Source organism: Triticum urartu, chromosome 5A (genome assembly GCF_056163025.1).
Source record: "Triticum urartu cultivar PI428250 chromosome 5A, HENAU_Tu73, whole genome shotgun sequence".
Classification (NCBI taxonomy): domain Eukaryota; kingdom Viridiplantae; phylum Streptophyta; class Magnoliopsida; order Poales; family Poaceae; genus Triticum; species Triticum urartu.
The window spans coordinates 449,893,480-449,919,925 of NC_141877.1; the positions used below are offsets into that span (position 1 = coordinate 449,893,480).

Below are 26,446 nucleotides of genomic sequence, written 5' to 3' on the forward strand. Positions count from 1 at the left end.
CCAAATCAAATATCAATATATCCACCGTCAGATATTACATAGTTTTTTTTTGAGGAATCATAGTGTATTTATTAAATATTGTAGTTATTAATAGTTTATTCCATATATTTGGTCAAACTTAGAAATAGTTAACTTTTAACTGAATTTATAAGCCATCTATTTAGAGATGGAGGGAGTATTGCATTTTCGAGTCCATGTATATGCTGCCACAAAAGTAGTTCACACCGAAACAACCATATGATAAATAAGCCTACAGCCTACCGAATGTCCAAATGTTTAATTACTAGTGCAGGTTCTTGTATGATACGAGCTCGGTGATCTACATTGTTCCATGCCAAGCACATGCCTACCAATATCATCAGCAAGTGTTGGTCCCCCCTTATCCAACCGTCAGCAGGTGTTAGCCTCCATAATGTATCTATTCAATGTTTTATTACATTAGCACCGTCCCCTTTTGGAAACAATAAAACATTGGCGTGATCTTATTTTATACAAGCTCGATCATCTCCACTGTTCCATGCTGAACACTGCCTATTTATAGCATCAGCAAGTGTTGGTCCCCAAATTACAGATTGTTGATCCCCCCAAAGCATCAGCAAGTGCTAGTCTCCCGAAACTACAGATTCTTGATTTTGTTACATTCGCACCATCCCCTTTTGGAAATAATAAACATGGACGTAGTTCTTATTTTATACGAGCTCGATCATCTCCACTGTTCCATGCTGAATACATGCCTACCAAAAGCATCACCAAGGGTTGCTTCCCTAAACCACAAAGTAATGTATTCAAGGTATTTCTTGCCATTTCAGTAGCATCAGCAACGGCTGCTTCATATGGTTTCCTCTTGCAGTCTACTAATAGCATAAACATGATAACTGTTCTTCTAATAAATAATTTCACACCTTTTGGCACGTGTTCGAGCAAAAAACAAGTAATACCAACACATAAAAGAGAAAGGGCTGACAAGAGAAATCAGGTACCTCATTCTGGTGCACCTTCCTCCTTGACCACAGGAGCAAACAACAGCATTGTGTTTTCAAGTTCACGCATATCCTGCCAACAACAAGAACTCGCACAGAAAGCTGGTATTACATTGGTTCACTAGACATCCAAATAACAATGATGCAAAGTAGTTGTTATTTCTTAAGATATTCAGTTACTAGTGCAAAGTCTTATTTGGTATGTGCTCAGTGATATCCACTGTTACAGACTGAATAAGGGCAGCCCCTCCTCCCCAAAGGACAGATTCTTACATTTGCACCACCCCCTTCTAGAAACAATATACATTGAAGCAGGCAGTGGTCCACTCTTTGCAAGATTGCAACATAAATATTACATGAACAAGCCAACCTTCAGCTTCTTCCCCAAAATTCACTTAACCAGAGCTTGATGTTGACATTGTGGTAAAGGAAACTTGGGCATGCAAGTTAACATGAGCACATCCACTCAAGAAATACTTATCACGCGATAATTACTCTGGTCAACTCACAGATTTCAGAATTCAGATGAGATTTTCTCTCCGAGCCAGTGCTATCCCGTGTAAACTCTCTATTAACAGACACTGATACACTACCAGCTCCCGGCTTTGCTGAGGCTGTATCCTCTTGACAGTAACATTACACCAACTCACAGTGGCAGCACGTTGCCAGTGGAGCGCCCATTCCGTGAGAAGAACAATCCCCGACCACTGCTTGACATGGACCTGCCAATCTTGAACCCGCCTGTTTGACAAGAGGATGAAGATGTCCCTGCTGCCTCCTTTTCCTTCGCCCTGAAGATGCTCATCTGTCGACCACTCGGCAATTTGCGATTAGCCTGCAGAGCACCACCCTGACCTTCAGGCACAACCACAAGGAACAGCGGCGAGTCCATGGAGGCTGAGCGCCGTATTGGCTTGGGCGTCGCAGTTCCATTCTCCTCTGCTACAACTTGGGTGTCCTCACTTTGAGTGTCCGACGAGGCATCGGAATCCTCAGAACCCTCGGGCAGTGATTCCGACGGGGACATTTCGTCAAACACCTGGTGCTCTTCCACTTGGCGGCCCTCTGCCTCGGCATCAGTCGCCGCAGCCGGGAGGCTGGATGGCACGACGACGACGGAACGGCAAATCGGACAGCTGACGTGGGCGCGGAGCCAGGTGTCGATGCAGGGCGCGTGGAACGGGTGCGAGCAGCGCGGGAGGAGGCGGACGAGCTCGCCGTCGCTGAACTCACCGAGGCACACCGCGCAGTCCCCGCCGGCCCCCACGCCGCGGTACTCCTTGGTGGCTATGGACGCGATGGTGGCCTCGTCGAGCCCCACCGTGCGGATGTACCAGACGTGGTGCACCACCCCTCCGCCTCCGCCTCCCTCCTCGTCCCCTCCATCGCCGAACCCCTCGCCGTGTGGCAGCTGGGCGGCGGCCGCCCGGCGGCGGCGGCGCAGGGCGCGGCGGCGGCGGTAGAGGAGGAGCGTGGCGAGCCCGAGCGAGAGGAAGAGGAAGGCGGAGAGGAGGGAGACGGTGAGGAGGAGGCGTACGGGCAGGCGGCGGTCGACGGCGGCCGGGGCGAGCGGGAGCGGCGGCGGCGGGGGCGCGGCGTAGTCGGGGCAGTCGAGGCCGGGGCAGAGCGGGAGGCACTCGTACGCGCTGTCCGTGCAGTTGAGCGTGACGACGCCCGGGAGCGGGGGGCTCCACGACGTGTGGGGGGACATGGCTAGGCTAGGCTACCGCGGAGCGCGGATCGATCGGGGGCTGCGGCGGCTGCTGCTGCTGCGCGGGATCGGCGGCGCGCATCGGCGGGGCGGGGGAGATGAATGGAATGGCCCGCGTGCGCGGGCGGGCGGGCAGTGGTGTGTGTGGAGATGGAGACGTGGAGTGGATTGGTCGTCGTTGGGTTTGGTGAAGTTTGGCACCGGTTCAACTTGGGGTGGAGCTGGAGAGCACAGACAGCGAGTGGGAACACTTGGAACGCACAGAGACAAAGCGGTGTCTGTCGCTGACAGGTGGGTCGTGGAGACCGACAGAGTGATCCTGGCCCACGTGCCGGTGTGGTGGGTGATCTTGTCGCCGCGGTCCTTTTGTGCGCGTATCGCAGCACTGGGGTTGGAATTGGTGTACGCAAAGTCAAGAACGGTTGTAAAATAAGTGGAAGAAATACTCGGTCGTGCATGTACGTCTGGACTCCATGCTCTCCGATAATCGTAGCACGTCACAGCTTCCTGGCGCGGTATCCTAACCGTCTATTCGTGACCCAACGGCCGAGATTTCGCGGCGAGAGAGGCGAATGGATTTGCTTATATCCGGGTGCGGGCTTCACCGTGTATTGCTGGTTCCCAACGGAGAAGATCACTGCTATGTTTATTGTGGCAAGATACTAAATACAAACATGGGGCAATTTTGTAAGACTGCTCATAGGGAGAAGTAACATAGAGTAGTAATTTGCCGATGTTACTAGTCTAGGTTACTACCTCTATATTGGATAGTAACATATGAGTGGTATCATGAAAGAGTTCATTTATTAGACTGCTCACAGTGGGGAGTAACATAGAGTAGTAACCTGTCGATGTTACCAGTCTATGTTACTACCTCCATAGTGGGTAGTAACATATTAGTGGTACTCCCTCACAGTTAAATTTACGTGCATTTCCACAATAAACAAGGTTTAGGGCACATTGCATTTATTTCTAGTAGCTAATTAGTACTCCGATATAAATTTTTATATGCATGCGTAGTGTGAATGCTATTTTTTAGCACATCTCACAACCAATAGATAACCACCTAGGTCCCAGAGAATTTCCAAACGCGCTTTCTAAACCGTGACTGAGGGAGTATCATGAAAGAGTTTATTTATTAGGCTATAGACTCATTATGTCTTGAAATGTGTGATGTTACAGTAACTATCTAGGTTACCACAAACCCCTCTCTCCTTATTAATTAGCTGCCACATAAGCAATCTTGTATTGAAATGTGTGATGTTACTAGTTAAGTTACTCTTAGAAGGTGTTTGGATACTCTCTAGTCATGTGACTAGTAGTAGTCAGACTAAAAGTTTTTAGTCAGGCCCTGTTTGGAAGGTGACTACTACTAGTCAGCATTAAATGTCTCAGTATTAAATTCTTCTCTCTCCCTTCCATTTCTCTCTCTTCTCTCCCTTGTGCAACAGCAACTACCGCTATACTCCCGCGCAAGGAAGGAAAGCAGCAAAGTCCTGTTCCTTTTCTTCCTCACGCCGGCAGCTCTCAATACCTTTTTTTCTCTCCTCACGCAAGCAACACAAGCACCAGACTATCCCTCACGAAATTGTCCCATAAGGAAATCAAAACTGTCCACACATAAGAAAACTAAAATTGTCCCATAACGTTACATGTTGGAAACGAAATAAATAACATCAGAAATTTCTCAACGCCTGTTGAACAAACCATCAGCAACCGTATCTCTCACTCGATTCATATCCACTGAATCTAGCTCCATTTCTTCACCCCTAGTGTTACGACGCCTCCTCCTCCTTGTTTCCTCAAGGAGAGGTTGATAACTCTCATCATTGTCACACCTATCGAATTCCTTGTCCGCCAAATGACTTTCACGAATAAAATTGTGCAAGGCCATGCATGCCACAATAATTTTTGTTTGCTTGCGTAGAGGATAACTTGGTACTTCGAAAAGAATCCTCCACTTATTTTTCAAGACTCCAAAATAACGCTCAATGACATTGCGTAGTCTAGAATGAGTATAATTGAAGTGCTCCTTTCTACTTTCTACTTTCCACTTAACAAGCTGTAGTTTCTACTTTCTACTTTCCACTTAACATACATTCATTCAAGCAAACACAACAATTGGACAAATATTGTACCTGGATATGCTGGTTCAGCATGCTGTCGTCTTCCTCTGCCTGAACATCTTCTTCAGCTGGTTCATCTTCTTCCTCAACATCTTCTACCATGATCGGTGCTGCCTGCCGCTGCCTGCTGCTGCCTGAGCGACTTGAACCAGCACCACCTCGTCCCGACGTCGCGACGACCTGCTTGGCACGACGATCTGGGGCCCTCACTGGGGGGAGACCTTGGCGAGGTGGACGACCCTGCCGCTGCGCCACGCCATCCGATCTGGTCCGCTGGAGGGGCACACCATGGCCGGCCGCACTCCCGGGATGAAAAAGGTGCGTGTACATGCCCATGTTGGGGTAGGAGGCGGCAACGGCGGAGTTGCCGTTGAGGTCGATGTTCTCCAACCCGATGGGAGTGCGGAGCCCCCCGGCCACCGAGCCGCGGCCAAGCCCCCCTGCCACCGAGCCGCGCTCGAGCCCCCCTGCCACCAAGCCGCGGCCGGCGGATCCCCGGAGATGAGGGGGCGTCATCCCCCACCTGTCCTCGTCGATGTGGTGCACCGCAGCACCGGAAGACGCCGTCTGCGAGAAGAAATCGAAGGGGAGTTCGCCATCGCCGTCCATGGTACGGACGCGGGAGCGCGGCGCGGCGGAGTGCTGCGGGCGCGACGCGGCGGAGCGCTGCGGGCACGGCGGGAGTACGGACGCGGGAGCGGCGCGGCGGAGTGCGGCGGCGGCGGTGGAAAGGGAAGCGGCGGAGTGGAAAGGGGAGCGGCTGCCCCCTGCCTGCGTGCGAAGGGGATGGGGCGGCAGATGCGTCGCCCGCAACAGGATGGGCCCGCCAATTAATTAGAGGAGAGACTTTAGTCACTTTTAGTTAGGGGTGGGGTGACTAGGGACTAAACTAGTTTTAGTCACCCATTAGTCAGGGGTGTTTGGAGGTTTACTGACTAAAAGTGACTACTACTAGTCTCTAGTCTCTAGTCACTAGTGATCCAAACACCCTCTTATTGTGACTAGTCTTGGGCTATAGACTCATTATGCTTTGAAATGTGTGATGTTACAGTAACTAGCTAAGTTACCACAAACCCCTCTCTCCTCATTAATTAGCTGCCACATAAGCAATCTTATATTGAAATGTGTGATGTTACTACTCCCTCCTTCCATCTATATAGGGCCTAATGCGTTTTTCAAGACATCCTTTGATTATTAACAAGATTAATAATACATGACATGCATAATGTGAAAATTATATCATTGAAAACTCCTTTCACGTACGAATTTGACAATGTGCTTTGTGTAAGTTGCATGTCATATATTATTGCTCTAACATTTGGTCAAAGTTAGCCTCGAAAAACGTATTAGTCCCTATATAGATGGAAGGAGGGAGTAGTTAAGTTACTCCCATTGTGACTAGTCTAAGGCTAGCTTAGGTAGTAATTTAACACATCCCAAGACATCTCCAATGGTTGTAAAATAGTTATTGATAGACTTTGCCACATACTAGGATTTTTGATAATGTGTCATACAATAAACAAGGGAAGAACGGAAGGTTGTACTATATAGTAATATAGTCTAGGGATATGTGTATGTTACTAGTATATGTTACTCCATTGTGGCTAGTCTAAGTCCCAGTCAAGTACTTCGTTAAGTTTTAGTCGATATTATATCTATGAGATCTTACATTGAGATCTGTTAAAAAAAATCAGTGTTTTCTTTTTCTCTCTTGTATGTAATGTCACTTGACAGACTTGGTTAAATTTTAGTCGACTGAGACGTAGACACACCCTTACGAGAAAATAGTCTTCTCGTAAAAGTTGGTGAGCTGAAGTTTCAGGAGACGAGCGCCACGAGCAACCACACCGCCACATCTCCACCTCATCCCCGCTCCGGCTAGTTGACGCGCAGCTCCGCTCCCCTGCTCGCGATGATGCGCCGCCCCATCTGACCGCGCCGCCGTACTGATGCCGTGCCACGTCGACAAGGTTCTTGTTGCAATGAGGGAACAATGATCACATGATGAGCATCATACATAGGATGACTCGCGACGCGGACGATCTTTTTAAAATATCAAATGGCCGACGTGTAGCACATTGCACGCCTCATACTTTTTTCTATAATTTGGTCAAATTTGATGAAATTTGACTTCGGATAAAACTTATATGCGGGGAAAAAGAAACGGGGAAAAGTAATTGGTTTCAATTCTCTTCTCTAAAGAACATTCACTAAACGGAAAGAAAAGCACAGTACACTCTTTAGTTTGACATTCACTAAACTTGACAGACTCATTGTTTCACTGATGAAAGGCCAGATGGAAGATCCAGAGGAGCTTCCAATTCATCATCATCTATTCAAACTAAAGAAGAGTATGTTCTCTCTGTTTAGGGTCTCTTTAATTCAAAGGATTTTTATAGGATTTTTAAAGGATTAGAATCCTTAGGAATTTTTTTTATATTAATCGTTTGATTCGTAGGATTGAATCGTGTAGGATTTTTTTTCCTAAGAATTCATTTATACTATATTTTACAGAAATTCTAACATCCACTTCAATCTCTTGAAAGAAACCCTTTGTTTTTCTCATGACACAATCAAACAAATTCAAATTCTATAGGGATCTAATGGACATGTCATTCCAATCCTACGTTTTCTCTATTCCTATGTTTTTTTAATCCTATAAATCAAAGAGGCCCTTAGTTTGTTAGTTCCTCTTTCTTTCCACTGAAGAAGCTGATATCTGGGGGAAAAGCCTTCTTAATCCACAAATTGCCACTTACCTCGTTCCTGTTCAGACTCGCCTCTTCCATTGAAGTATCCGAGTTGGAGCCAGAAACGAACACAGATTAATTCCGATTTCGTAGCGCCATATATACGATCGAAGAAGTGGAATCGCCTGGAGTTTGTGTCCGCCTCCTTATATCTCGGCGGCAGTTCTTCCCACTGGCGATGTCAATGGCGCGGTTAGGAGATAACCGTAAAAGGGGATCCTGTTGCATGCTTCCCGCCGGCAGCTGCAAGCGGCGGGCGACCTCCATCCCGACAAGCGGCTGGGCGTCCCTGCCCTGGGACATCGCCGACCTCATCTCCCTGCGGCTGCTCGCAGAGGACGTGACAGAATACATCAGGTTCCGCGCCGTGTGCTCGCCGTGGCGATCCTCAACGGCCAGCCCACGAGACGCGACCCTGCTGGACAAGCGCTTCAGCCCGCGCGGATGGGTCGCGCTCTGTGACGGCGACGGGGTGCCGGTGACAGCCGCGTGCAAGATCACCTTCTTCCACACATCCACCGGCCAGCGCCTCGCCGTCCGCCTGCCGGAGCTCCACCGCCAAAAGATTGTCGGCATCACCGACGGCCTCATCATCACGCTGGACAAGGACAGCTCCGTGGTGCGCGTGCTCCACCCCTTCACGCGTGTCATCGTCGAGCTCCCTCCCCTCGCCACCATATTCCACACCGAGATCAACAATTTCACATCACTGCTGAGCGCCGCTGTCTGCCGCGCCGACACATCCATCGCCGTTGTGGCATGGTTAACCAGCGCAGAGATGGTTATCTGTGCGCGCCAAGGCCACCCTAGCTGGGTGGTGATCCATCGAGACATCATGCTCCACAACACCCTGCCCTTCCAAGGCCGGCTGTACGGCACCATACCGGCATCAGGGCAGCTCGTTCAGCTCTACCCTCCAAATCCACGTGGGGCAGTTGTCGCTCATGTCCCGCGTGAGTTGGTTGACATATTCAGATCCTCCTACTTCCTCGTGGAGTCCGGGGGACGCATGCTTCTAGCCGTGCAACATCATCGAATGGGTTATGACATTTGCGCTGAGATGGAGTGGTGGCGATACTTCACCGTCACGCTATTTCAGGTGAACGTGCATGGTGGGGATCTCATTCCGGTGAACAGCCTTGGTGATGAGGCCTTGTTCCTAGGGAAAGACCGCTGCCTGTCGATCTCCACCATGAACCTCCCTTGCATCAGCGGCAACTCTGTTTACTCATATGTATCAAACAAGGATCCCGTTGTGTTGCATTCTCTAGGCAGTGGTTCTTCTGAGCACACAACAATGTACACAAAGGTGCATTATTCGAATAAGATGGTTCGTCCATCCGTGCGGCCTTTCACGCTTCCAGATCATCTTATGACATATTGTCATAATCTTCAATGGTAAGTATCACCGGTACCCTAACTTCCACTGTGCAACATGATTGCCTAATGTTATCTTTCTTTCTTGCTGTAGGACAAGGGGGCTGATGCTTCATGCATATGCTGCCATTCCTTCATATCTGAGTGATCTGCGAGAGAAAATACACGCACACGAATCTGATATCAGGTTCCCGTATTTAGGGGGCTTTGGCAAAAAGGCTCGTAAGACCAAGCGTGTGCGTGCTGTTGTGAAGAAGAACCAGCGCCTCTGTGCTTAGCACCGCTGAGGGAAGAGACCATGGCAAGAGTTAAGGGCAAACAAAGCACCAACCGCCCGTTAGGATCTGCAAATTCATTTCTCCACAGAGAAGTGGTGAAAGAATCATGGGGCTGCTTAATATTATTATTTTTGGTCAGGTAGATGGGGGTTCCCCTATTAGAACAATGTTGTGCTGATGATATCACTGCAAGATTATCCATCTACCTGTTCTTTGAAATAAGATTATCCATGCCGTTTGTCATTGCACGCTTGCCTTAGCTCTTCTATATGTCTATACCGTCCCCTTTGTGTAGAAGAAATCTATCATAGAATGTTTTTACATTTCTACTTACGCATCTCTGAATCAACTTGACTTGAAGAACTTATAAGAAGCTTCAGAGTCCGGCAAACAAGAGAACCTACTGGGCTATTTCATGAGTAATTAATTTATGATAGGCTTGACCTAAATCCTGTTTCTGCCAAACCACAAATGATTTTGGAATTTGTATGTGTTTCATAACCTGCGAATTTGATACGAAATACTGCTCTTTTCTGTTTTTCCAGGTTCAATCCAAAGCTCCAAGATGGTTTGCTGCAGTTTAAGGTTTATTGTAATTACAGAGTATTGGAGGTGCCTTATTTATACTCTTTAGTTAGCAATTCATTGAAGGAGATCTCTTACTGGCCTGCCCTCGCACAAATCAGTATATCTTTGTATGTCGCAGCTGGAATGTTATGGAATTTTTATTTTCGTGGGAAGAAATGAACTGAGCAAGTTTGTTAATTAAGATAAGATTGGTTGCCACAGTTTATGACCATAGATGATGTGATACTTTGAAGTAACAAGTAGGAAAGGGCATATACATTTGGATGTGCTCATTGGAGTGGATGTTGTCCTAGAAGCAATACACTTGGAAGTGGATTCCATAGTCATTTCTAGAGACCTTAATTTTACCCATGAGTTTTCATGTTAACTTGGTATAGTAGACAACGCTTGCTTCAAGTTTATACATCTTCATAGTTATCTGAACATGTTATAAATAATATTTTTGATATCTATAAAAAAATACCGGTAGCTGATTTTTTTTGGGAGCCAGGAACTGCTCCTTTTCCCCTGGTTTTTTCCTTCAATGCGTATTTTCTCATGGATACTTTTTTTTGATAAAGGGTGAATTTTATTAGCTTGTAATGGAGTATCAAGAGGATACAGACACAATGAACACACATCCGGCCTCTGCATAGGTAAGATGCACACAACCAACACCAACACGTGCACACACACAACAACACGACACCAAATAGCAAAGTTATATAAGACGAGAAAAAAAAACTCCAAGCGGTCAGATCCGTGATCGACAAACTACAACAATAACCATACCCGCAACAACCATCTCTTGACATCACATGGACAACGAGATTCTTTAACAACAACGCATTCAGAAAGGGAACAACGCTCAAGCACGACCGTTGGTTTTCACTTGAAGAATTAGACTAGGCATATCCAAACAATGTCTTCAATAAGATAACTACGTAAAAGAAACATCGCCATATCCGAGCAACATGGATACCTGAGCTTAGCACAAGCGCGCGTTATACCGAAAGTGTCATTCTACTCCCGGGTCCATGCACCCAGATGAACAGAAAATGTAGAAACTATTGTTTTTAAAAACAAAAACTGTTTTCTTGCCGGCAAACAAGAGTTTATGATAGAATGACATTCGCAAAGGTCCATGGAAAAAAGCCAGTGCTTAAAATGCTTTCAAAAATAGTAGTAGTATTTTTTAAGCATATGTTTTTCTTTGTCTCTAGCATTACAAATGTTTTTTCTTCACAAAACTTTACACGCAGTCGAAACACTCGTCAATGTTTGTCACAAACAACTCAGATTATTTTGAACATTTTTCTACTTTTCTTGCTAATTTACTGTTTTCTTGGGCACTTTTGCATTATTTTGCAGAAACTCACTGTAGAAGTAGAACTAATCCCAACACACGTGTACGTAGTAGATAAGATTTGTTTTCGCGTCAAAAACAGATAAGATTTGTTTCTACTCACACTGCAATCGAAACTGCCTCACATACGATCAATTTTATCATACGATGTGTACGATAAGCGACAGGCCCGTTTCCTGAGGTCTGGGCCCATCACACCCAGATGAGTCTTGTCGTACATAGATCGTACAGATTTTGCGCTAGCAATTTAATGCTGACTCGGACCCTCGCATGATTAAGCACTGCTACCAACCACACCACACTACTCCTACATTTCTCACGCGCAAATCGTCTCCTGCTTCCTTTCTTTCTTCCCCTCCGTCCACTCATAGCTTCTGCTCTTCGAATCGACCCTCCAAAATCCATGGCGACGCTCGCCGTGCCGCCTACCGCCGCCGCCCTGCCCGCCCAGGAAGACCCACGGTATACGGCCACCTTATTTTTTCCCTCTGTTTCTTCTCAATTCATGGTTGATTGGGGGATGCAATTTGATGCCCCTTTTTTCCTGATTCGTGCGACGTTCCTCCTCCGGTGCAGCACCAGCGAGAAGCCATCTGCCTGCGACTCTGCTGCGGATCCGAGCGATATCGACTCCGGGTACGTCTACTCCTATCAAGACTTCGGGTATTTTGTGCGCTGGGCCAAGTCAACCCGTGGATTTTGTGTAAATTTTGGTTTTGATCTCTGTTGATAGGTGGGTTTTCCTCGGGAAGTCTGATGTGGTTCCGGCGGACCAGGCCGCGGCCGCCGTCGACGCCGCGGGCCGCCGACGCCTCGGCTTCTCGCCGCTGCCGATGTTACCTATCTGGTGGGGATTTACGGGCTCAGTGCCACATACTGTACCTCTGTAATCTGTGCGGCTCCTGTGGGATGAATCGCGAGTTCGCGACTGACCATCCCCTTCTCTCATGCTCTTTTTCGCAGGGTGCAGATGGTGCTCGGAGGCGTAGTCTACACGGCCGTGCCGTTCTACAAGAGGGCCAGGCAGATGGAAGGTACATACACACACACACACACTCCAATACTACGATTTCGTCTCGATTTTGATCCACACAATACAGCTACCAATCCTGCAGACAGCTTAGAACAGAACCTCAGATATTCGCAACACAAGAACGATAGATAGGCACTGAAAGAGGGATGGATTTCAGACACCAACTCACCAATCCGGATGCAAGTTCTTGGGATCGAACTAATTCTGCAAAGTAGCTAGGGTTCTAAGCTAGACCACACCTGATATTTATCCTGCAAAGTCATATTCTTCAGTCGACAGAAGGTTCAGACTTTCAGAGTCCTGGAATTAACCTTGCAAAGTCCCATGACTTCAGGAATAGTTTTTTTTTGGGCATTGACATTTGAAATCAAGCTCTTGCTGAAATCATTGATTTGTAATATTAGACAAGGCGATCGAAAACGTGGAAACTGCTTTGGACGTTTTGGAGCGGGCCTCCGAGGTGACGGAGAAGTTCGCTGCTAATGTGGCCAATTCCCTACCGGAGGATGGGTCCCTGCACAAGTTGGCCGAGGAGCTTGAGTACATTGCGGAGGAAGTCGATAAGGATGCACACAAGGCTGAAGTCATGATTAAGAAGGTTCGTGGTGACTTATTCATGTTCCTGCTTGATGATGTTCTTGCTTACATTATATACACATTTTTAAGATAATAAACAAGTATACATGATATAATTGCTTACGTTGTATATACATTTTAGGGATAATAAACAAGTATACATCCTACATGTGTGAACATTAAATGTTAGTGAAAGTTACTGCTAGGAATAATATGTACAACTATGCAAGAGCAATTTCTGACCAATTCAGATTATTCGTTAAGTTAGCTGTTGCTTGCAAGGAATCAACGAAATATTCAATAACATATCTGCGGTCATGCTGCTACTGCAAACAAAAGAATTGGAAGACTTTGGGATGGGGAAAGCATGTGCTTACTTTACTTGGTAGTACATATATAGACTGTTTCTATGGTTTCTCAGTTTCTCTCCGAACACGCTTTTGATAGCTCAAATTTCAAACTTTCTGCAGTCATACAAGGAAAATTGAATTTATTTTAGAATAGCTAAAATTGAATGGTATGGCACGCATTGCATCTTGATTCGAGATCAATGCATATGCTATCCTTCCATCCTGTTAAAGACGGTTTCTTCTCTACCGTCCCTAGTACTATGCATTAGGAAATTTCCCTGCTGACCGTCTAGTCGTTGCAGATTGAAGCGCTCAGCGACAAGATCGACGCCGCGGTGGAGCCTGTCATCGAAAACCTCGAGGAGGAGTTCAAGCCAAACCCAGCATCCCACGCTGGATCAGACGCCGAGAAATGACCGTTCACATGAATTGGAGGAAAACACGGCCCAAAGTGTCCCCTGTTGTACATATATTGCTGTTTTTTCTTTCCTTCTTTCTAAGTGCCAACTTGTAAATATGTTCGTTGTGCCCTATGAACTAGAAGGACCCCATGGTTACAGTAAGAAATGGTGGTGGTGTGCTTGGTGCCCGGATCTGAAGCACCTTGTGATCATGATAATATTAAGAACACTGCATCTGAAGAATGGATGTGTATGTGTGTTGCACTGTATTTCCACCCAGTACATTCTGCGGTTACGTGCCTAGCTAGTACTGAGTAGTACTGTATTCTATAGAGTACGCTGAGGGCATACATCATAATTGTATGGCAGGTGCACCTACTCAGGCGCAGTGTTCCGAGGGATGGTAATTGTATCGCAGACCTCTGCGCTAAGTAGGCCCGTGCCTTGTTGGTTGGCTTCAGACCGCTGGCCAAACGAATGTCCACCCTTCTTATTACTACTAGCAGCCTTAGGCCTTCTTTGATTCATAGGATATGATTATCATAAAAGTAGATTTTTTTTGAAAAATGAAATGACATGTATCTATGAGTAGGACTAAAAAACAGATGACATTTGATTCGCATCATAGAAAAAATTTCATTGAATCTAGGCTCATGTTTATTTTTCTATAAAATGTGAAGGATAGAAAGAAATCCTATATAGGAATGGAACTCGTTCCTATGAACCAAAGGACTCTGAAAATAATTTCTATAAGAATCCTACTCTGTAATATTCCTATGAAATTCCTCCAAACCAAAGAAGGTCATAGGACCGGAAACTCCAAAGAGTACCCGAGCTCGCTTGCTCTTTGTCAAAAGTGCCTACCTGACGTCAGCCTCTTCAATGCATTCCGTATTAGATTTTTGTATTAGGTCTAATTAATCCCAACCTACTAGAAAGCAGACGATGTGCTAGGGCATTTTTTTTCAAGGCGAACATAAACAAATCCCAATTTTCAAAGAGATGGGATTTTTAGTACCCGGATGCCCCTACACCTTCTATAAATAGTAAATTCAAAACAATTAAGAAAACAAAAAATCTGAAACTTTGGAACATCAAACAAGATCAAACTTTTGATGATCTTGCAAAGTTTTAGCTAAAAATAACATTCAAGGAGCCCTCACCTAAAAAAACAAAATTATTGTTCAAAGTTTATGTACATTTTTAAGCAGTGATTTTGTTTTTCTGGTGAGAGCCCCACGAAGGTTATTTGTTGCTGAAACTTTGCAAGAACATCAAATATTTGTTCATCTTTGATCCCTAAAAGTTTAGATTTTTTTTTTATAAATTTACTATTCATGAGGGTTTAGAGGCACCCGGGAACTGTTACACCTTTCTCATTTTCAAATTGTAAAATGTAATCTCAATTTTTGCACGGTGAACATGAACAAATCCTAATTTGCAAATACTGAAATGTAATCGTCATTTGCACAAGGAACATGAAAAGTTCTCATTTGGCAAATTATGAAATGTTATCGTCTTGGACCCAAATCTGCTAGACAAATGACAATGTGCTAGGCCATTTATTTGCACTGCGAACAAGAACTAAATCTATTTGTAAATTAGGATTTGAAATCATCATTTCTTAATTAATCTTAAACCTGTTAGACAAACAAACATGCAGAGTATTTATTGCACTTGAATTTACAACTACTTCATTTAACCACATCCACTCGTTCACGCTGTTACATGAAGGAGCAAACGCGCCCGAGCGCCATTCGCTCACACTCCCTTAGGACGGTTTGTAATCGGACGTGATCATATATCTTCTATATTTAAATTACCAGTCCCATTAACCTATTTCTCTCAATATACAAGCATGCCACCTCATCACACAATATGCATAAAAAAGACCTATCCCTATTTCTTGCAACATGCAAGCATGCCACATCATCATGCAACATGTGCATGGGAAAAGACCCACCTCAACATGCAAACATGCATTAAAATTTCTATTCTATTATGATATTTACATTTAATAAATATTATACAACTATACAATAATCAAACACGGTAAATTATATATATTTCAGTTCTAGCTCTTATATTATTACTCCAAATATTCATGTTTCATACAAGAAATATCATTGAAATATGTTGTAAATTATCCCGCGAAAACGTGTGAGGTATCATCTAGTTACCTAAATAGTTAATCACCACTAACTCTAATTCTCTCAACATGCAGCCATCCACATCACCAAATGTGCCACATCATTATTCACTAACACTATTTTGTAGTACATGCATACCCCAATTTAATTGTTGTACCACCATTGGTCAAGTGTACATTCATACTCTTTGTTCACACACAGTTACTTCCGGAAATAATACTGGCTTTTGATTTAGGCCACTCATACACAATTCATCCACAATTAATCTTTAAATTCTCGCAGTAACACACGGGGAAATCACCTAGTTAAAGCAATAAAGCTTCCCATATTCCCAGTAAAAAGGTGCACGCTACTCATGATACAAATGCGCTGTGCTGTCAGAGCAACTCTAGCAGAATATGACTCCGACCACCCTAATAATCGCCAACCTTGTTGTCGGTGTTCTGGGAACGGGGGTGCCCAGACTTGCCTACCTGTGGCCCACAGCGTGGCTCCATCTACGGCCTGGTACGACCCATCTTCAGCATCAACAACACAAGACCCCCGCGAGGCGGACGACGCCAAGACCTCAAGAAAGAGCGGCCTCCTCAGGCTGACTCCTGAGGAGCGGAGATCTCTATGCAAGCCTCCACCTCGTGAGGTTCGGATGACGCAAGCCATGACGACCAAGGCCAGGCGGGCGCCAGCGGGCGTAGTACAGCAGTTTCCTCTTTGGTGCTAAGGAGGCAAGCGCAGACGCGGAGTCCCGAGGAATCAGCCAAAGGTTTTCATTCCCATGCAACAAGACCAAGACCGCCAGGACGGCAAGATGGAGGTCATCACAGAGCCCACCATGGCGTCACGACCAGAAGCTTTGCAGGCGAAGACCACCTTTCGTGAGGATAAGATGTACTAGTTGTCTCCCTTCGAATTTGGCCGTTGTGAGATCCCTTCCCGCCTTCATTTTGGGGGAAGAGGACCAAGGCCACTAGAAATATAGCCTAGCCACCACCATAGAGGGGGATCGGATCCACTCCTCCCTCACCAGCTCACACCCACACAAGAACACACCTTCTGAGGTTGTTCTCCCACTGTACTAGTTCATCCTCAGCCCACATCGAGGCTAATCCACCACAAAGCAAGAGTAGGGTTTTACACTGCAGGGTGGCCCGAACCTGGGTAAACTGCCTTGTCCCATTTCTTTCTAGTTCATTGAGCTAGGAAGTGAGAGCGACGAGTAGGCGGGCTGGGGAGGTTGAGTTCTTCGCATGCACCCCAGAATTCGAATCTATCTAGGGTTTGCGGAGCCCAGAATCCGACATGTGGCGCGCCAGGTAGGGGTGCGTCGGAGCCTCTCTTCCTCCAATCGATTCACCACCGTTTCGCCGTTCCCATGGCTGATGCTCATCGAGTTCGTGCTGAGCGCCGGGCTGCCCTCGCCGCCTGTGTCGCCCAGACGGCGTCTGCAGGGGACGATGCTCCCCGCTGTTCCCCATCGCCTGCGGCCAACGCTGCCACCGGTCCCGCGGCCCACGAGCAACAGGCTTCGTCGATGCGGCGTTCTGTGCAGTGTGATGGGCACACAACCACCTCATCGCTAACTCCGGATGCCGCTTCATCGTCTCACGCCAACCGAGGGCCAGCGAACGCGCGGGCCACATTGCTCATGGCATGCGAGCTCTTGCGCTACTGCCCGACCGACGACCTCTACGAGGACTGGCTGGACCGCATCACCGAGCTCGTCAGCGCCGTCGGAGAGGCCCCTGCATCGCCCCGCTCGCCGCCTCCCCCACCGTCTTTCGCGGGCGACGTGGCCCACGACGCGCCTCCTCCACCTCTCAGGCAAGACATTGTCCCCAAGCCAAGGCGTGAAGCCCCATGGCGCGACCCGCCGCGCAGGGCGCCAGCACGTGACAAGGAGAGCTGCCAAGTGGTGCAGCGGCCGCAAGGAGAGGTGCATGCGCTCCCCGCACCGCCATGTCAAGACCGTGTTCCGCCCGAAGCGGTGGTGCGCGAGCGCCAATATCAGGTACCACCTCCACGGCGGGCCCCGGTGACCACGGTGGGATGTCGCGCGTTGACTCCGGAGCTGCGCCGCGTCATCTGGCCAGGAAGTTCAAGCCAGACATGCCTCCGCGCTACGACGACACCCTTGACCCTGCCGAGTTCCTGCAGCTCTAGAGTTGAGCATCGAGGCGGCCAGCGGCGACGAGAAAGTCATGGCGAACTGGTTTCCCATGGCCCTCAAGGATGGCACGCACTCGTGGCTCCTGAGCCTCCCCGCGGGATCGATCTCCTTCGGGGATGAGATGCAAGAACGCTTCGTCGCCAACTTCCAGGGCACTCGCGACCGTCCACCGGCTGCCGGTGACCTGCAGCGCATCAAGCAACAGCCAGGAGAGACCTTGCACAAATACATCCAGCACTTCAATAGCGTTCGCCTCAAGATCCCCAAGGTGTCAGATGAGGCCATCGTCTCGGCGTTCACTGATGGCGTCCGCGACGTCAAGATGAAAGAGGAGCTCGCCATACACGAGGACCTATGCACGGCTCTGGAGATGTTCAACATGGCAACCAAGTGCGCAAGAGCTGAGAAGGACGCCTTTCCCTCCTCGAGCTCCCGGAGGTTGACCTAGAAAACAAGAAAACCAAGGCCAAGAATGTGAAGCGCAAGGGGCCGACTGTGCTCGCGGCTGAACCAGAAATGAAGCGTGGCTGCGACCACCCGGAGTCATCCAAGGGTAGACGCCCGTTCTACGTCTTCCACAACATGCACAGCCACAACACTAATGACTGCCAAGAGCTCAGGGCCATCCGCGACGGGCGCCTTGGTCGCCGCCACGAGCGCAACGACCAGGGCTACGACCGTGGAGGAGGCCGACGAGGAGGGTGCCGGGACAACCGCGACCCCCGCAAGGACTGGCGCAATCAGCCTCGTGAGGACCGCTGGCAGGGCCAGCCTCGCAAGGGTCCCTGGAGGGATCAGCCTCGTGAGGATCGTTCTCAGGGCAACGCCGGCCTCCCTTCGGCTTGCACTATCTTCTGTGCATAGGTAAATGATCCGGGTTGGGAAGCGCTGTCACCTCGGCGTACCGACGTACCACGGCACCTCGGCTGGTCCAAGGGCTTCGTCATCACTTCATTTACCCACACCGGGGACTTCGGCGTCATACTGCCGGCCTGCTCCGTCGCCTCGGTTGGACTGGGGGTTCCACCTTGCCACATTGGTCGTGCTATGTCGCCACTTTGGCTCTTCTCTCCGCCACCTCGGGACTGGCTTGGGGGTTGGGACCTCGTCCCGCCGTAAGCTCAGGCCACGCATCGACACCGAGCGCATTAACCAGCTAAGTCGCTTCCATGCTCAGTTTTTTAATTCTCGTTCGGTTCAACCAAACTATATTTGTGTTAAAAACTTAGTTTGTCAACAAACATTGTTTGTTAAAAACACTTCCTTTCCCATGTTAACTGGGGGCTCTTAAATTATATGAGCCATTTTATAATAAAACTTTTCTTCTTAGTCGTTGCAAAGACTTTTTCTACCACTCCTTTTTCGACTCGAGTATATGGTCAATAGCCGGATAGCCTGGCTTCTCTCTAAAGCCGCTCGAGTTTAGTCCGCTAAACTAGCCTCGGAGAAGCACTCCGCTTTCGGTATAAGGAGGTTGAAGCCGAAGGCTGGCCTACTTAAAGTTTAGAGATCGGATGTGTCATGTTAAAGCACAACAGAAGTAGAGAAAATTTAATACCAATTTGGGATTGACACCAAAAAACCTGATCTAATTTAGATGTAAAGTTTTTATGTGAGTTTTTTTGGTTTTCCGAGCTTATGGCACTCTTAACCTATTTGTGTGTCTCCGACATAAGTCTTGGAGTACAAAACCGGGCACCTTTAAAGCTTCGGCAATAACAACGTAGGGTTGCAACTAGAGCCGAACCCCTCAAAAGCCAAGGTACTCCATGGAGTCCTCGGCAAAATGTTCTTGGATATTGGTTTATATGCATCAGTTTCGAATTGTGTCTTTGGTCAATAGTTGGATTGCCTGACTCCTGTGCTTGCCTCCTACGTTCCGCTTTGTTTGACTAGATGTAAGAAGGGAGCACCACTGCCATTGTGTTTCCAGCTCGCATGGTTAAGTGCCTCAGTGGAGAAAGCCGAAAACTGACTGTCAAAATAAGCGCAAACTGGTCAGCAATCCGATGACTGTGTTAAACTATACGATCGATAGAGGTCACCCCATGTTAAATGACGGGCCGTTCATAACATTGGCCGGCGTGTTTACGGCTTGACCTCGGCTATTGCCGAACACTAACCGGGGGCTAGTAACTGGCCTCCCAACTTTAAGCTCCTATGACTAAGTGAAAGTTATAAAGCCCGCATACCTGATTGTCTCATTTCCGCTAACACGACCGCCTTCGGGAACCGAGACGTCGGCTAATGGTTGTTTTGTTATTGCGGAAACACCCTGCGTAGAATCTACAAGGGGGTGGAAGCCGATGATGGGCCACTTTCAACTGACAAACGGTCGCAACGGAGTCAAAATAAACATATCATCGGCATTTGTATTCAGTTTACAAGTGCTGCTTTCCGTAATTATCGTTATAAAGCCATAAATATGCATCAATTTGACTTAAGATTTTGGCCAAACTGGGTTGCCTGGCTCCTGTGCTTACCCCTACGTTCCCGATTGTTCGGCTAGGCGGTAAAGGGAGCACCTTTGTGATTGTTACTACCGGGTAATCCGCGTTAGTACCTCAGACTGGGTGAAGCCGAAAGCTAGCCATCTTAACGGATATAATTGGTCGGCAACGACGGAAGTGAAAATTTCGGTTCATTAGACCATAGAGTTCGGGAACTTTCCCCAAACTAAATCCTCAATATTTTCCTCCCACATTGATTGGAGCTGAGGTTTCTCGATCATGGTCACCATGATAGCCTGGGAAAAGGTACCCATAAAGGAATTATTTTTCCTAGAAGATGTTTCTTACGTTTAATAGTAGTATAGCATATCTCTCCGTGTACCTTTATTTATAAAACCTTATAACCGGATTGCCTTGTTTGTCATAAATCTTTGCCCTCATAAAGGCTTTATAAAGTAGGACAAACACTCCCCGGCTACCGGCCGAGGAGGTTGAAGCCGATGATCGCTCATCAAAGTTTTGTACAATGCGGATCCGAGCATTAATGATGTAGAGTACTTAGATACGTAGAATCATTACACATAATTTGTGATTTTACTCCAGATATCGATGCTTAATTCGGCCACCCGTGCCCACATTAAGGATCGGGGGCTACTAGGCTTCAGGCTTATCATTTACTAATATTAAAGGGGCACATCGATCCCCTGACCTGGTGTTTCCACCCGACCAGTGTCTCAAGGGCTACTGCATTGCCTATTCAATGCAGAAAATTCAAAGTGCTTAGTGTTCAGCATGACCGAACTATGGGCAAACACGTCTTCAGACAACAATAGGTACCATCTGGGACTTATCCTGCATCAAGATAATATATTACAACGACTTCTCAAAACCCTCTCTCAAGGGCCCAGCCGCCGATCTCTATCTCCTCTAATGTGCATCTCAGATTTTAGGCCGACACACACCTTGAGGGCTACTGGCTATATATCTCGTCAGTAAATAAATTGCATCAATCGGAAATAAAATCCGCAAACAATCAGCCCAAGCCCGAGGTGGTGCATCACCTCGGAAGCAGCCTGACATAAAGCTCAGATGCAAGTGGCTGGGTCTATAGAGGACATTTCCGGTATTAAGCTCGGCTAAACTCCTTTGACTTTTTCGAGCGAAGGTGATCTATGACACCTTGGATACAGTCCGGCGTTGGAGCTCGGATACAGTCCGACATTGGAGCTCAGATACAGTCCGACTTTGGAGTTCGGATACAGCCCGGTGTTGGAGCTCGGACGTAAGAGGGCACCACCGCACGGGAACAACTTCAAACACGAGGTGTGGCGTAAAAATAACAAGGCATTAATAAAGGCCGAAAACTTAAAGGGCTCATCGGATGCCCGACGTGTAAACACTTCGGATTCAGCTCGGCAATCCTCAAGATCAAAGTTGGGAAGATTTGATTGAACCAGTTTTCAAGACCGACGACCGAAGATAAAGAGCACTTTGGAAGAATCGGGGAGCGTCCCCAACTTGAAGACCGGTTCAAGGGGATACTGAGGGTGTCCTGGACTAGAGGGTACTCACCACGTCATCTCCCGACCAGCTGGATCGGGCTGAGGACCCCCACGGCGGTTCACTTATGGGCCACTTTGGGTAGCCCATGCCGCATACAAGGAGGATTCCACAAGACTTGGCGCCCAAGACGAGGACTCCTCTAACCCCTAGGCCTCTGGTGTGTTATATAAACCGAGGCCAGGCTAGTCAATAGAACATCTGATATTCATTAGAACAATTTTGTGGTAGATACATGTACTATGTACTACACTCCATATGAATACAATCAAAAGCAGGATGTAGGGTATTATCTCTTCGAGAGAGCCCGAACCTAGGTAAAATTCCACGTCCATGTTACCATCGCTCCAAGATGCCTAGCTTAGCACCCCTACTACGAGATATGCCGGATTTGACACCGACAACCACCACCAAGATGACGGGGCCGGGGGCTTCCAAGATCCTCGTGCCATCGCTTGCATCCTAGGTGGCGCTCAGTCCCCTGCTTCTCATCGCATCTTCAAGCAGTTCGCTCGTGAGGTGAACGCGGCCCTCCCCAAGCTCGAGGCGACGCGTACTCTCAAGTGATCCAAGTACGTGATGTCGCTTGAAGCTACATCGGTATTTCCCCAAAGAGGAAGGGATGATGCAGCACAGTGGTGGTAGGTATTTCCCTCAGATATGAAACCAAGGTTATCAAACCAGTAGGAGAACCAAGCAACACAACGTAAACAACACCTGCACACAGATAACAAATCCTCGCAACCCGACGTGTTAAAGGGGTTGTCAATCCTTTTCGGGTAATGGTGCCAGAAATTGGTGCGTGACGGTAAAAAGGTTGTAGTAGATTGGATAAATAGATCGCAAATAAAATAAAGTGAAGCAAAGTATTTTTGTATTTTTGCTTTAATAGATCTAAAAATAAATGCAAGAGAAAAGTAGATCACAAAGGCAAATATATGAGAAGAAAGGCCCGGGGGCCGTAGGTTTCACTAGTGGCTTCTCTCGAGAAAAATAGCAAACAGTGGGTGAACAAATTACTGTTGGGAAATTGACAAAACTTAAAATATTTATGACGATATCCAAGCAATGATCATTATATAGGCATCACGTCCAGGATTAGTATACCGACTCCTGCCTGCGTCTACTACTATTACTCCACACATCCACTGCTATCCAGCATGCATCTAGTGTATTAAGTTCATGGAGAAACGGAGTAATGCAATAAGAATGATGACATGATGTAGACAAGATCTATCTATGTAGAGATAGACCCCATCGTTTATCCTTAGTAGCAATGATACATATGTGTCGTTTCCCTTTCTGTCACTGGGATCAAGCACCGTAAGATCGAACCCACTACAAAGCACCTCTTCCCATTGCAAGATAAATAGATCAAGTTGGCAAAATAAAACCCAAATATTGGAGAAGAAATACGAGGCTATAAGTAATCATGCATAAAAGAGATCAAAGAAACTCAAATACTTTCGTGGATATAAAAAGATAGATCTGATCATAAACTCAAAGTTCACTGATCCCAACAAACACACGCAAAATAGTTAAATCATATGGAGCTCCAAGAGACCATTGTATTGAGAATTCAGTGAGAGAGAGGAAGCCATCTAGCTACTAACTACGGACCCGAAGGTCTACAAAGAACTACTGACGCATCATCGGAGAGGCACCAATGAAGGTGGTGAACCCCATTCGAGATGGTGTCTAGATTGGATCTGGTGGTTCTGGACTCTGCAGTGGCTGGATCAATATTTCGTCAACTCCCCTAGGGTTTCTAGAATATTGGGGTATTTATAGAGCAAAGAGGCGGTCCGAGGGGCACCCGAGGTGGGCACAACCCACCAGGGGGCGCCTGGGCCTCCTGGCGCGCCCTGGTGGGTTGTGCTCCCCTCGGGGAACCCCCCAGGCATAGCCAGGGCCCGTTGTGTTCCTTTTGGACCATAAAAATTCTCCATAAAGTTTCATGGCATTTGGACTCCGTTTGATATTGATTTTCTGCGATGTAAAAAACATGAAAAAAACAGCAACTGGCACTTGGCACTATGTCAATAGGTTAGTACCAAAAAATGATATAAAATGACTATAAAACGATTATAAAACATCCAAGATTGATAATATAACAACATGGAACAATCAAAAATTATAGATACATTGGAGACGTATCAGCATCCCCAAGCTTAACTCCTGCTCGTCCTCGAGTAGGTTGTCGGGGTATGGGGTCCCGGCAAACCCTTAAGGTTCGAACACTTGGGTGCGCGCGAAGTCTTTCCCTTCAACCGATCTATGCTCTATCTTGCTAGGATCTTGCGGATGAACTCGACGTGCTCGCAACACAGAAGGACACAAGATTTATATTGGTTCGGGCCACCATTGTGGTGTAATACCCTACTCCAGTGTGGTGGTGGTGGATTGCCTCTTGGGCTGGTGATGAACAATACAAGGGCAGAATGGCCTCCTGAGGTTAAGGCGTTCTTGTGCTCGGTGGGCTTGTGTGTGAGGTGGTCTCTCTCAAACTAAGGTCCGTCCATCCCCCCTCCTCTGTGGTGGCTAGCCCTATTTATAGAGGCCCTGGTCTTCTTCCCAAATATCGAGTGGGAAGGGATCCAACAATGGTGGGCTAATTTGAAGGGGGACAACTAGTACAAGCTATCCTGACAAAAGTAGTCTTCGCCTGCACAAAGTTCTGGTGGTGACGCTGTTCTGGGCTCCACGATGACCTCCGTCTTGCAGTCCTTGGTCTTGGTCTTGTTGCACCGAAATGGAAACCTTTGCCTGATGCCTCGGTACTCCGCGGCTGCGCTTGCCCCCCTTTGCACCAAAGAGGAAACAAGGACGCTGTGCGCGCTGGCGCCCGCCTGGTGTCGATCGTCACAGCTCACGTCACGAGAGCCTCGTGAGGTTCGCCTTGCCTTGATATATCTGCTCCTTGTGAGCCTGCCTAGCTAGGCCACTCCAGAGGAGGTCTTGCATCGTCCGCCTCGCGAGGCTTGGCCCCTCGCGAGGGTCTTGGGCGCTTTATTGGTGAAGATGGGCCGTACAACCTGCTAGCTCAGCCACGCCGCGGGCCGCAGGCAGGCAAGTCTGGGGACCCCCGTTCCCAGGACGCCGACAGTAGCACCTGGGCCCAAGGTGCGCGCGGGCTTGGCTTCATGGCGAAGCCAAGGGTCAAGCTCGAAGCGCCGCGGGCCCCCAAAGCCTGCGGCCTCGGTTGACGCGTGGCGGTTGATTGGTCGTGGGGGTCTCTGCTTCCTCACGTTGCCTTGGCGACTGCACGACTTGACAAGTCCCTGCGACATGCAAGGGAAACCACCATTACCTGCGATCGCGGGAGACGCCGGTTGGCCTTCTCTTGCTATAAATGGGGAGGGGGGCAAAGCCCCCATTGCCCATCTCTTCCTTCCTTGCTTCCTCCTTCTCGCTCCACTGCTTGCTCCAACGACGCCCATCAGAAGATTCTCCGCCGAGGAGAAGGGGAAAGCCCCCCGGGATGCCCCAGAGCCACTCCCGCCGAAGAAGAGGTCGATGCATCGCCGTGACGAGGCGGCGTTGCAGGTGGTGGCGAGGCCTTTGTGCGTGTGGCCTCCACCGGGGTACCGAATACCCCTGTACGCCCAAGCCGTAGGCTCAGGAGGACGAAGTGGCGAGCAGCATCACCCACACCGCACCCGGGGTCACCGCGCCTCGGCGACGCGGGCTGTTCACGCGGCGGACTCCTCGCGCGAGCTGGTGTGTGGACGCCGACGCCTCCGAACTCCTGGATCCGCTTCCCACGGTTCTTCTCCAACGTGATGCCGCCGAGGGGGCCTCTTGAGTTCTGGCTGCAGCACACCGATTGTGGCGCTCTGGCGATCAGAGCAAAGATTGAAGCGGTCCCCATTGGCAAAATCTTCATGACTCGCGGCTGGGGCAAGATTGCGCGGATCTATCGCGCGAGGGGTGCCCTCGCGATTCACTCCGAGTACGACGGTGCCTCCACGCTTCTCTTCAAGGTCTTCGACGCTGAGGGCCGCCGCCTGGAGTGCTGCTCTGGAGAGGAGCGCGAGGCTGATGCGCGCTCCGCCCGCGACTACTCCAGCAGCAGCAGCCCTTGGAAGTCCAGCAGTTCTCCTAAGCTCTACGAGACTCCGGAGATGAGCGACGACAGCTACGCCCCCCCGAGCTCTCGCCGTGCCCAGGGCAAGGCTGTGGCGCCTGGCCGCCGCTGATCTGGATGGGGTTGGCACCGGCCTCCCGTGGCCCACTGTTGATGATGGCGTCCGCCATGGGAGGATGTAGATAGGATCCCCCTTAGCATCAGCTTTTGTTTCCTGCGAAGAAGCATGAATCGCCCCGTGGGGGCATGTAAGGATCTGCAATGCCTTTGTACCTATTTTCCTTGTTATAAAAATTTGATGAACGCGCGCCCGTTAAGGCTCGGCCTCCCCTTTCTTTCTTCACGATAGCTTGTTGCTCTATGCTGAAGGGTCTCGATCCCAAGGAGGCTACAACCGTCGCTGGTATGCCAGGTCACGATGCCATGGTCAAGGCCAGGAGGTGCGCGACCCGAGGTCTAGTAAGAGCTCCTGAGGCGGGATGCTCAGGAGGTCCCCCTTAGCGCCCAAGCGGCCATG

General features: G+C 48.4%; 3 protein-coding genes and 1 pseudogene across 3 annotated transcripts; 2 read left to right on the forward strand and 2 right to left on the reverse strand.

Annotated features, from left to right (window-relative positions):
- Positions 1–1,120: 1,120 nt before the first annotated feature.
- LOC125509605 (uncharacterized) lies at positions 1,121–2,880 on the reverse strand. Its single transcript, XM_048674611.2, has one exon. It carries the CDS (start codon positions 2,689–2,691, stop codon positions 1,627–1,629), a length of 1,065 nt encoding a protein of 354 aa, XP_048530568.1. The 5' UTR covers positions 2,692–2,880; the 3' UTR covers positions 1,121–1,626.
- Positions 2,881–4,902: 2,022 nt separating this feature from the next.
- Positions 4,903–5,426, reverse strand: LOC125534053 (uncharacterized; annotated as a pseudogene).
- Positions 5,427–7,557: 2,131 nt separating this feature from the next.
- On the forward strand, positions 7,558–9,350 carry LOC147971862 (uncharacterized). Its single transcript, XM_087526387.1, has 2 exons — positions 7,558–8,965; positions 9,039–9,350. Exons 1-2 carry the CDS (start codon positions 7,746–7,748, stop codon positions 9,220–9,222), a joined length of 1,404 nt encoding a protein of 467 aa, XP_087382513.1. The 5' UTR covers positions 7,558–7,745; the 3' UTR covers positions 9,223–9,350.
- Positions 9,351–11,425: 2,075 nt separating this feature from the next.
- On the forward strand, positions 11,426–13,784 carry LOC125509607 (uncharacterized). Its single transcript, XM_048674614.2, has 6 exons — positions 11,426–11,617; positions 11,732–11,791; positions 11,889–12,002; positions 12,119–12,189; positions 12,593–12,786; positions 13,417–13,784. Exons 1-6 carry the CDS (start codon positions 11,559–11,561, stop codon positions 13,528–13,530), a joined length of 612 nt encoding a protein of 203 aa, XP_048530571.2. The 5' UTR covers positions 11,426–11,558; the 3' UTR covers positions 13,531–13,784.
- The last annotated feature ends 12,662 nt before the right edge of the window (positions 13,785–26,446 follow it).

Excerpts from the sequence above, each read along its gene's own strand:
- LOC125509605 (XM_048674611.2), bottom strand. The coding sequence starts at position 2,691 with ATGTCCCCCCACACGTCGTGGAGCCCCCCGCTCCCGGGCGTCGTCACG.
- LOC147971862 (XM_087526387.1), top strand. The coding sequence starts at position 7,746 with ATGTCAATGGCGCGGTTAGGAGATAACCGTAAAAGGGGATCCTGTTGC. Across the intron at positions 8,966-9,038 it reads TATTGTCATAATCTTCAATG|GACAAGGGGGCTGATGCTTC; the intron begins GTAAGTATCACC and ends TTCTTGCTGTAG.
- LOC125509607 (XM_048674614.2), top strand. The coding sequence starts at position 11,559 with ATGGCGACGCTCGCCGTGCCGCCTACCGCCGCCGCCCTGCCCGCCCAG. Across the intron at positions 11,618-11,731 it reads CCCGCCCAGGAAGACCCACG|CACCAGCGAGAAGCCATCTG; the intron begins GTATACGGCCAC and ends CCTCCGGTGCAG. Across the intron at positions 11,792-11,888 it reads CCGAGCGATATCGACTCCGG|GTGGGTTTTCCTCGGGAAGT; the intron begins GTACGTCTACTC and ends CTCTGTTGATAG.